An 11,251-nucleotide genomic window follows, 5' to 3' on the forward strand; every position below is an offset into this window, starting at 1 on the left:
TCATAATTTTTACATCCATTCCTTGTGGTGGAGCATCCTTAAGTCTCATTTTTTAGTTTTTGTATGGTTATGGTGAAAATTGTGGCTGATGATGTGGGATGAATCAGAATGGGCTTTATGTGGTGTGTCATGGCTTGTGCCTATGTAATTTTAAGAAGAAAGTCCCCTTCTTATGTGGGCACTTGGCAATTAGTTCTTTCTCAGTCTCACGAGGGACAGAGAGCGCATGAATTGTAATTTGATAATAGAATCACTAATATAATTGTAAACATAATTAATGGCAACTTTTTTGGGTTTTTTTTTTTGGGGGGGGGAGGGGGGGGGGGAAAACATGAATTCTTGGAATTTTCAGTGTTGTTATTGTTGGAAACCCATCCAGTAAGCAGGCAACAGTAATTGCTTTTAAAGAAGCAAAACACAGTGCTTACATTTGGCGATCATGTTGGGGATTAGCAATCGCCCAAGAATGGGAGGAGATCGAGCACCTGTGGAGGACAGAATCATGAAAAATCAGTAAGCAGTTGAGTTCGCAATTTCCAATCTCTGAGGAGAAAGAAGAATTCCCAGCAGGAACACAGCAGTTACAGAATGGATCCTGAAATGGGTCGAGCTAGAAGGTACAGGCCGAGGAATGAAGACCGGTACAGGAGAGGATTGACTATGTCGACAAGGCGAAAGCACAGAAGTGGTATTATGAATCCCCGCTACAGAAGCTAGCGACAGACAGGCAGATGAAGAAGGCTTTGTGTCAAAAGATTCAGAGCAATTGTAAGTGGCAATTCTCTGTCAGTTGGGGGAAGGGAAAAACCGAGTCATTGAGAGGAAATTCTGCAGAGAAAGCCAATGGCAGTAAGATTACCAAGCACAGAGAAGCAGGAATGCATAGAAAAACCTAATTCTCTCTTTACCTTCTTTCCCATTCTACATTTCCTTCTATTTCTATACCTTGTGCCCAACACTAAGCCCTAATACCCAAGCAACCTTGAGAATGTATACGCTAAGCAAGCAAGTCCAAGAGGGTTGATCAATGAGCCGAACAACACAATCTGACTTCTGTCAAATAAAAATGGGATTTTTCTGAAGATACAATCGTGGAAGAAGCTTTGTGCAGATTCTGTGTGCACCAAGGAGGAGCAAGTCACCAATAGCCAATAAGATATGTAGGCTAATAAGCACCCACAACGTTTTTTTTCTGATTAAATAATTAGTTTGGGCGCCTTCATCTGCATGCGAGTCAGGGTGGAGTTTCCAAACTCGTTAATGCAGCAACATGCGGCTAAAGGCTCTGCCACGGTTTTGGCTTCTGTTTATCAAGAAGCACAGTGTTGTGTTGTGCTGATGTCTTTCACCAGGTCATGGGCTCGACGTTGTGATGAGTCGAGGGAGAGGGAGAGGGAGAGGGAAGGTCATGGGCTCCATATTGTGATGAGTGGAGGGAGAGGGAGGGTAGCAGGGAGGGTAGCAGGGAGCGCAGCTGGTCACATGGGGTGCCGCGAGAAGGCCTCCTGTGCACATGCTGAGCCGACTTATGTTTGAAACCTTAGTAAAGCTAAGGTTTTCGTCCAAAAATCTAAGAAGCACCCACAATAAAAATTAATTAATACAGTTGAGTGAATAGGCTAATATGTTTGCACAAACTATTTTGAGGCATGGTTTTTTGTGGGAATTTGGTTGTGGAGAGGATCATTGAAGGAGGGGAGGTTTGGGCTGATTACTGTAAATGGTGGTGAGCTCAATTGTGAGTATACACAACGGGGCACATGTGTCAAGATGGTAGAGGTGATTCCTATAGGTTGTGTCTAGGTTGTCGACTTGATTCCTAAAGGTAGTGTTGTGATGGAAGTGGACTTGTGTGTGTGTGGCTTTGTATATGGATAATAGCTAGTCAAGTGGTGGTGCAAGGAAGAAGCCAGAGATTAAAAAAAGAATGTTGTGTGTGGTTAGCACCAATAAGTGATGGTGGGGTGATGAAGTCATGGATGTGATGGATATGTGTAGGTTAAGGTGTGGTGCAAGGAAGGAGCCAAATATAAAAAAGGAACGGTATGTGTGATTAGCACCAAAAGTGAGTGGGATGGTAAAGTCATTGATGTGAAGGATATGAGTAGGTGAGGGGGTGGTGTAAGGAAGGAGCCAAAGATAAAAAAGGAACAATATGAGTAGGTGAAGGGGTGGTGTAAGGAAGGAGCCAAAGATAACAAAGGAACAGTATGCGTGATTAGTGGGGGTGGGATGGTAAAGTCATGGATGTGATGGGTAAGACTTAAAAGAGCTCATCAAATGGTCAATGGTGCTTGAACCTCCACCGTGCCGTGTGTTCCAATATCCAACCATGTTATTATAAACGATAAGTCCGTGGGTAGCCTCCATCTCTAGATAGGATTTATTGAAAAAATTGATATTGTGAATGAAACATGAATCTTTTTCTAAGTACAAGATTAAACCAAATTCTCTCAATAACAAATTAATTAAATAGAGAAAAATTAAAACAAACATAAGAAGATGAACGTAAACACTTGAATAATATACTTCACCACTCAAAATACAAGTAGTGGGTGCAATCTATCCTCCCCCAAGAAGTGTCGGCATACTCACACTTCTTGGATATTTATGTCTTTATTAACAAAAATAGCCCACATGTCAAAAATAGTTGCATGCTCTTGTATGGACTTGCTCTTTACAAAAAATAGGAGTTACTTTTACCAAAAGCTTAATTCCTATTCCCAAGGACTAGTTCATGTGTAACCAAATTAATAGGTCCATGTCCATGTATAACAAAAGTGGGCAGCTAACAAAATACAAAAATATCTCGTAGTAAATACCGTGATCAAAGTATCAAAATCACCAAAATAATAAAAGAAAAACCTTCTTGGTGATTACTCACTCCAAATCACTGTCATCATGTTCTAACCATATCGGCTTACGAGCATAAAACTCATCAATCTCAGTAACCTAGAAGTTGTCCATTCAAACACATTACACATTAGCAACACATGCTGAAATTACACAATATCATATAAGCATTAAATCTAACACTTACTTCCAACCATCCCTAAATTTATATGTCCTACACATGGAATATTTGGAATCACCCAAGTTCCATGCTATGAACATAGTGGTAATTAGGTATCCCTAATTAATCACAAAAGGACAGATGGACAAACCGTAACATCCCTTGTGCCTAATTGTCCTCAGTTGTGTCATATCAATTGGCATGTGTTTAAAAGTAAGATTGGATGAGATCGGGATAGGCAAGAAAACGCTCGGGCATCCATCAAGCATTCTCTCTGCCACCAATTTAGGAATTTTGGCACTTATTCAAGTGCCATTTTTGAAATCCTTATTAAATGCTCTTTTTTTCAAGAGAAATGATGAAGAATGAACATGATTATAAAGATATTGTTAAAGAGATAATGTGGATACATTATAAAGATATTGTTAAAGAGATAATGTGGATACATTATAGTTGCACAATAATTGTAATTGTATGATGTTCTAGACCTCTTAGATTCTATTATGTTTGAGAAAATTATACTTGATGCTCAAAGTCAAATTTGAGCCTCTTGTAGTCTATTTTGTGTGCGAAAATGACATCCTTAGAAGCTAAAACTACTACTTAGGACTCTCTCATACAATCGCCCGCACAATGCTCAAAACCTAGTTTGATCCATGGGAAATAGGCTTCACATATAATAAAATATGAGAGGCTCAAATTCAAGTTTGAGTCTCTAAGAAAATTTCCTTCACATAACATAGACTATGAATGGCTTAAGTGTAAGTTTGAGCCTCGAGGAGCATTGCCTTTATAGACAATACACTACGAGACAATCAACTTTAGTTTAGACCTCAAATGACTTGAGTTTTAAAGTATTTTTTAAATTTCCTAAATTGGTGTTTCAATGGGATGATTTTTAAAGGTCAGAAGTTATATATTATGCATTGTACCTGTGCGAGTGGTAGTGGTCTCGTGGTCAATAATAACTTCAAGTTGAAGCTCTTCAGATTAGTGTGGAAACGAGTCTAAGTGTCCCCCCTTACCACAAAGGTGCATTCCATATACAGTTATAAGATGAGATAGAAGACATAAATATGTCTGGTGTAAGTACATGAAATGAATCTTATATTCCATATCACTCCTTCAGAATATAAGTTTGAGACGAAGTGGCCGATTCTCTCCGAAACTTAAATTCTGACACAAATTTTCTTTATCTTAAATTTATTAATTAAATTTAAATTTTAATTGAGATATTAATAATTAATACCTAAAGTGTGAAAAATATTTAAAGTATGCATGTTAAATCTATTCTTCCTTGAGAAATAAATGATAAGCTAATGAATTTCTTTTCGAAATCTTATTGTAAAAGTAAAGATGGTTTTTTAAAAAAGAAAATTTATTTTCTTGAATATCTAAGTAGAAGCATTAATATGGGATCTAAATAGTTCTTCAATTTTTCCAATTCGATCTAATCTTAATGTTGAATGTATGGTTTGCTAGGGTTTACTATTTAGGTCTTTAGATAGTATAATGATAAAATAAATGCAAAAACAAATGTGAACCATTTGCAAAATGAAGTGAACGCATACCTCCATCATTTGATAGATGTTTGTCATTGCCTAAAGAGTAGATAAAAACTCGTTCTTCTTTTTCGTCGGAATGTCTTTTGCATGATGTTCTTCTTGACGACATCTGTAACATGTTAAAACAGGTTTCTTGGACTTTTTGTTGTTAGTGGAGCTATAAGTGTTTGTTTTCTTGATTTCGTTAACTTTTCTTATTTCTTTCTTATTGCTCTTGCTCAGTCATTTTAAAAGTTTCTTTTGAAATTCCTCTCAAAGTTCCCATCTTTTATATAAGGACTCTCATGAAGAGAGTTGATCTATTCTTGTATTGTGGAGCGTCGTGGTAAATTTGCCATAGCTGAAACTTAAGAAATAATAAATATTTTTTATGAGAAGAATGGTAGAGAATATATATCTTATCATTGTAGTGTGGTTGAAATTATCTGATAGAAATAATTTTAACACTCCAAGAACATGTGAATCTAATGCATGCAAAATATAAACTTCTTAATCAAAAATCAAATATTGAAGAAAAAGAGAAAAATAACAACTAAGGTTAGACTAGATTCCACTCCTAATTATAATTGTTAAGCTAATTCGAGGTTCAAAGCAATGAAATTTAATCCTCTTGGGCTCTAATTTTATACAAATCACAAAAAAAAAATATGGGCTTTTCCCTACTAATAGATGAATATAGATTGCCCTAATGAAAAATAAACTCCAAATAGATGAACATAGATTTTCTTAATAGTTGAATATAGATTGCCCTAATGTAAGATAAACTCCAAATCGAAAGCAAAACCAAGAAACAAACACATTCAATACTCCAAAACCGTATATTTTTCAAAGTGTGACCTCCTATATAATCAACAAACGAGCAATATTAGGTGATTGCAGTAGCTTGGAATGGATGAAAAAACAGAGCTAAGCCCTAGGTTAGTCTTGAGTAGTGATATTCAAGTCAAGAGCTTACCTTAGCCTTACCAAAGCATGTGTCATTGGATCTTGCCATCGTCGAGCTGCAAATGTAACTTCCCATTATGGGTGCACTAGTTTGTCAATGCGTCCTCACTCCGTTGTCACACCGAAATGCTCCTTGCCCAAAGGGATAAAGGGAGAGCTCTCAATGCCTAGATGGGGGCAAGAAATGATGGTCCTTCGTGTGGTGATGGTTCTCTGTCACAAAAGACAGGAAAAGAAAAGGCCAATAGAAGAGGGAAACATACAATCACACCTATTCCAATCAAGCAAGTAAGAATACAATAGCATGCAAGCAAGTAAGAAGAGGAAAGGAGAGCTCACAAGAAACTATTGCAAGGAAATGATTGTGTATTGCTGACTGTCAAAAAACGACTTATATACAAATGACTAGTTTTACACTACGCCAACTAAACTTAAAAATGATTCAGCCTCTATTACTAGTCTTAAGCAACTATTGTACACTTAGTACATAAACTTTCCCTATTTGACATCAAGCGTAGGGTAAGTGTCTGTTTGTGTGGGTAAGATCGCAAAGCACCTTATGGTAGGTCAAACAAGCGAAACCACGTTAACCCACAGAGTGGTTAACAAACTTGTGCTTTATCCTTTTTGCTAGTTTTTCTAAGAACATCTCCCATTATAGTTACCTCTACCTCTAGAGCCATAGCTACATGTGTCTCGACCATATCCAAATTATTATTGCTATTGTTGGCCTTAGCATTGGACACCTTTTCATCGACCTACACCTCTTCCTCTAGATGAGTATCTCCCCATGCTTCCTTTACCTCTTTATGTTGTGTAGAAGGCGTACTCATCATTGTGTAGAAGATGTACTCATCATTGTGACCATTACCACTAAAGGGTGGTCCTCCCAATCTTATCTCCTCACTAATGAGTGGAGATACAAGATCTTGGAAGTCTGGATTATTCTCTAACTATAACTAAAATCACAAATTGCTTGTAGTCCTTACCAAGGCCATTCCAAGTGGCTACCATGAGGTCATCATCCTTGAATAGAGAACCAAAGAGCCCAAGGCAACACAAAGTCATTTATAGACATGGATCCCTTGCAACTCATAATGGTGAGTCAACACACTTCATTCATGCCAACACACGATCGGTTCTTCATGCCATGCAACTCATAATGGTGAGTCAACACACTCTATTCACATACACCCTAGTTGGCCATGTGATGGCCATTATTTCACACCTACTCATAACTCTTGGCACTTACCCATATCATCTGGTAGTTTCCAATCCACACTCCTCTATAGTGCCACATCGTCCTCGATTACCACATTGCATCTTCAACAATAGTAAGATTCTTCTACGTAACAAATTTCTTGATAACAACATCAAGTATGAAGAAATAAAAATAGCCTTGTGCATGAAAGATATAAGAATAAAAAATAGTCTTGTGTAAGAATCAATGCATGCACCACTCTCATTGTTGGTCACAGATCTTTTAACAGCACTCCCACAAAAGAACTTGTATACACAAACATTAACATCATGAAATACAAACAATGTGTCAAATAAAAGAATAGTAAACATGGCATGACACTTTAGAAGGATTGAGGCAGCTTTGTTTTTGGACTTTTGAGGATGTTAGTAGAGGATTAATCAATCTCTCTCTCTCTCTCTCTCTCATGTTCATTCAAATTTCAAACAAAGTGCATAATCAAAAACAGATATTTTGTAGCAAGACTTTCTTTACAAACCAGCTGATAATACATGCAAACACAACTCCCCCAAACAGTTTTGATGCTCTAAACCTATGATAGCTATCTCTCACATCGTGTACAACAAAGAATCTTAGACAGCAATTCTATGAATCAAACCATGATGCATTGCTTCAAACATCTCTTCAGACTTCACCAACTTGATCAAAATGAGAGCAACTCGATGATGATGATGATGCGTTGCAATCTCTTGCCTGTTGTAATTGTTGACCTTGCTTTGAGTCCAATGCCTGTGTCTCAGTTAGAGATAGATTTTCATGGACAGCAATCATCCCCTCTTGGTTGGAGGACACCAAGACATTTTACCATCTCATCTGATTCTGAAACTTCCAATAGGGCCTTGTCTTCATCTAGTTTCTTTCCAAGCTGTTCATAGTCAATCACACTGATTTGGATGCCTGTTGGGTCCTCTCCAATGGTTTTTTGCACAGGCATGCCATCAACCACCTCATTCACATTGACTTGTGCAGCTGGAAATGTAGGATTACTGCCTAGAACACCCTCATTCACATCAATTTTCGCAACTGGAAATGAAAGATTATCGCTTACAACATCCTCATTCACATTGCTTTCTGCAATTGAGCATGAAGGAGGACCATGTTTCGCTCGAGTTTGAGGTGATTGGCTAGCTTCAATGTGCCCATTGATGATGTTCTGGCCAAGATCAAGTTCCTCAATGAGTAATTGGATCTGCCCATCATCATTTTCATCTTGAAACCCAAGCTTTTCAGCTAATTGGCTAAGTTCAACTTGCACAACATCATGAGCTTCATGTTCGAATCCATGCTCTTCATCAACAGACTGGCCAACTTCTATTTGCCCATCATCATCGCCTCGAGCATGAGCTTCACCAAGCTCTTTGATAGGCAGGCTAACTCCATAAGCTTCAATTATGTTATGCTCAACGGCAAGTTCAGCAGGGTTAGCTTCAGTGTTACCTTCAATTATGCTTTGTTCCAACAAAACTTCCTGTGATCTCTGGTCTTCATTTGGCTCATGAACCCCAACTGTACTTTGTTCTAGTGCAAGCTGTTCATCTCTCTTCTCTTCATCAAACTGGTGACTCTCCTCAGTTAGCCCAACATCAGCTTCAATTAAGCTTTGTTCAAGGCCAAGCATTTCAGGTTTCTTTTCATCAACTAACTCACTAGATTCATTATGCCCAACATCATCTTTCTCGCTCATGGTTTGTTCAGATTCAAGCTTTTCATGTTGCCCAACATCAGAAATTTGCTCAAATGCAAGGGTATTAGTTTGCCCATCATCGGGAGCTTCAATGGTATTGTGAGCGATTCCAAGCTTTTCAATAAGCCCAACAACAGCAGCTTCAATGGTGCTTTGATCAGATCCAGGCTTTTCAATGTCCCCAACAGCAGCAGTCTTCTGATCAGATCCAAGCTTCTCAATGTGCCCAAAATCAGCAGCTTCAAAACTGTTTTCATCAGATCCAAGCTTTTCAATGTGCCCAAAATCAGCAGCTTCAAAACTGTTTTCATCAGATCTAGCCTTTTCAATGTGCCCAACAGCAACAGTATCCTGCTCAGATCCAAACTTTTCAGCGTGCTCAAAATTAGCAGCTTCTCCCTCTGCTTTCTCAACTTCTGCAGCTTGTGAAGCTTTGGGTTCTGAAAAATCATCTGTTATTAGGCTTTCTGCAGCTTGTGAGGATTTGGGTTCTGAAATAATCGATGTGGATTCCGAAATAATTGATTTGGGTTCTGAAACAAATGGTTTGGGTTGTGTAATAATACCTCTGATTATGCTGTCAGCCTCTGTTTTGGCACATTTCTCTGCTTTTTCTTCTGCTAAATCAGAAATCACAGAGACTGGGCTGGTTTGCTTACATGGAACGACGAGATCTGGGTCTGATTTTCCGTTTTTCGTTGCTTCTGAAGCCTCCTCTGCTTCTCCCGCGCTCAGGTTTTCAAAGCTTGTGAGGTTTTTCGAATCAACAGCATGTAGCAACAATTCATGCAGTGTTGGCGCATCGCCCAGCAATTCTTCACCTCCGTCTCTTTCGTGCTGCAACAGAATTTAAAAAGAAATTAATAGAAAAACATTCAAAACCCGAGAAAGGGCGCGCGCCCGCGCAAAACCTTTAAATTTGAACTCCAAATTTGAATTTTGCAAACAAAAAAATCAAGCAAATTCTGCTTAAATTGCTTAGCACATGTACTTGATTCTTAAATTACCAGTTATATCATCGAAATCAAAACTAAACAAAGAAGAACTCTTTTAAAAAATCCCAAAAATTAACAGTTATATCATCGAAATCAAAACTAAACAAAGAAGAACTCTTTTAAAAAAAGCCCAAAAATTAACAGTTATATCATCAAAGTCAAAACAAACTCTTAAGAAAAGCCCAAATATTGCTTAACATATGTAATGGATTCTGCTTAAATTGCTTAACATATGTACTGGATTCTTACAATACCAGTTATAACGCCCAAAAATTAACAGTTATATCATCAAAATCAAAGCAAACTCTTTAAAAAAGCCCAGAAACTAACAGCTCTTGTAACTTACAAACCTGAATAAACAAGCTTTGCAAAGTGTGCTGAGAGCCTTTATAAATTGATGAGTTGCTTCTATCAATAGTTTTCAAGCCACCATACAGATTTAGCTCATTATCCTCTTGCTTAGTGGGAGGATCCATCAGCCCCTCATGCTCAGCTGTTTGGGGTTTACTGCTGCACCCACCCATGCTCAACTCAAAGGTAAGCAAATGCAAGCAAATTAACCAAGGAATCTTAACATACAACACTAATTAGTGGCAAAAATGGGCTACAAATGGGTTTTCCAATTTGATGCAAGAGCTAATCCCATATAAGCCCTTCTTAACTTGGCCTTCCAATGCCTGGCTTTTGCCCTTGAGAAGGCTTTATGTCATCCCCTCTTTTGCTGCCCAATTGGAAAAGTATAGCTTTGTTTAATAATTAGAAGAGGCTTCCTTTTTTTTGTTTCTTTTTGTTTAGAATGTTGAAGAGACTTTCTTTTTGTTTAAAATTTGAAACAGCCTTTCTTGGGAAGTGTGGAAGTGCAATGATGAAATCACACAAGGACATTCATTTGCCACACTTGCCAAGGAGTAAAGGCTTATTATGTCTTATAGATGAGATTCCATGTCAAATCATGTTAAGAGTTTCAAGGAATTCTAAGTGCTCTATGGGGAGAGAGAGAGAGAGAGAGAGAGAGAATTGCACATGCATGCATGCAATGTGCTTGTGTGTGTGTGTGTGTGTGTGTGTGTGTGTGTGTGTGTGTGTGTGTGAGAGAGAGAGAGAGAGAGAGAACACAATTATTATTGAAAATGATAATAAGGAGAACATGGTTTTGCTTGTGCAAGTGGATTGCTACAAAATCCATCATCATTTATCCCAACTCACTTTAGGCCAAGGTGGAAGCTTAGGGGGTCCCAAGGTCCAACTATGTTAGCTCCTTATAATATACTAAGGAGGCCAAGGTGGAACGTTACGGGGTCCCAAGGTCCAACTATGTTAGCTCCTTATAATATATTATGGTCTTCGAAAAATATTTTTTTTTTAAGTTACAAAAATGCAATGGATAAATGAGATAAACAAAAAGAAATCTTGAACTAGAGTCCCCCACTTGTCATTAGATTTGGCAAACAGAACTGTGTGAAAACCTTTGATTTATACTAGCAACATTAGATGGTTTATGATTGTAAACTAATATCAAAATAGAAATAAAGAAGCTAAGAATTATGTTTAGCCATGATATATAAGGGTGCTTCAATTGGAGGAATTTTTGGGTGGGCGAGCAAGGACGAGTAAGATTGGCCCATCCAAGAGATTTTCATTGCTATGAATTCTCTTTTTCTATAATCACCCTAAAGATGTATAAATGTCTTAGAGAGGGGTTTTACTTAGCCCATTAGTTTGTGATTTCTAGAACCCTAGTTTATAGAGTTTTTAGGTGTTGGAGATTAGGTTGTTTGAAGTTGTCCT

General features: G+C 37.9%; 1 protein-coding gene across 2 annotated transcripts; it reads right to left on the reverse strand.

Moving 5' to 3' along the window:
• Positions 1–7,219: 7,219 nt before the first annotated feature.
• Positions 7,220–10,256, reverse strand: LOC147617815 (uncharacterized). 2 transcript variants are annotated; one of them, XM_086776075.1, is made up of 3 exons: positions 9,814–10,136; positions 9,035–9,305; positions 7,220–8,908 (listed from the first exon to the last, which is right to left on the reverse strand). In XM_086776075.1, exons 1-3 carry the CDS (start codon positions 9,985–9,987, stop codon positions 7,539–7,541), a joined length of 1,815 nt encoding a protein of 604 aa, XP_086632201.1. In that variant the 5' UTR covers positions 9,988–10,136; the 3' UTR covers positions 7,220–7,538. The 2 variants fall into 2 exon arrangements, with proteins under 2 accessions (XP_086632201.1, XP_086632200.1); XM_086776074.1 differs by having other exon boundaries at positions 7,220–9,305; positions 9,814–10,256.
• Positions 10,257–11,251: the final 995 nt, after the last annotated feature.

This window comes from Cibotium barometz, chromosome 36 (assembly GCF_041138505.1).
Source record: "Cibotium barometz isolate CiBa-2024 chromosome 36, ASM4113850v1, whole genome shotgun sequence".
Classification (NCBI taxonomy): domain Eukaryota; kingdom Viridiplantae; phylum Streptophyta; class Polypodiopsida; order Cyatheales; family Cibotiaceae; genus Cibotium; species Cibotium barometz.

What these genes read in the sequence shown, in the direction of transcription:
- LOC147617815 (XM_086776074.1), bottom strand. Translation starts at nt 9,987, where the DNA reads ATGGGTGGGTGCAGCAGTAAACCCCAAACAGCTGAGCATGAGGGGCTG. An exon ending in TGCAAAGCTTGTTTATTCAG is followed by an intron (nt 9,306 to 9,813) that starts GTTTGTAAGTTA and finishes ATTCTGTTGCAG; the next exon opens with CACGAAAGAGACGGAGGTGA.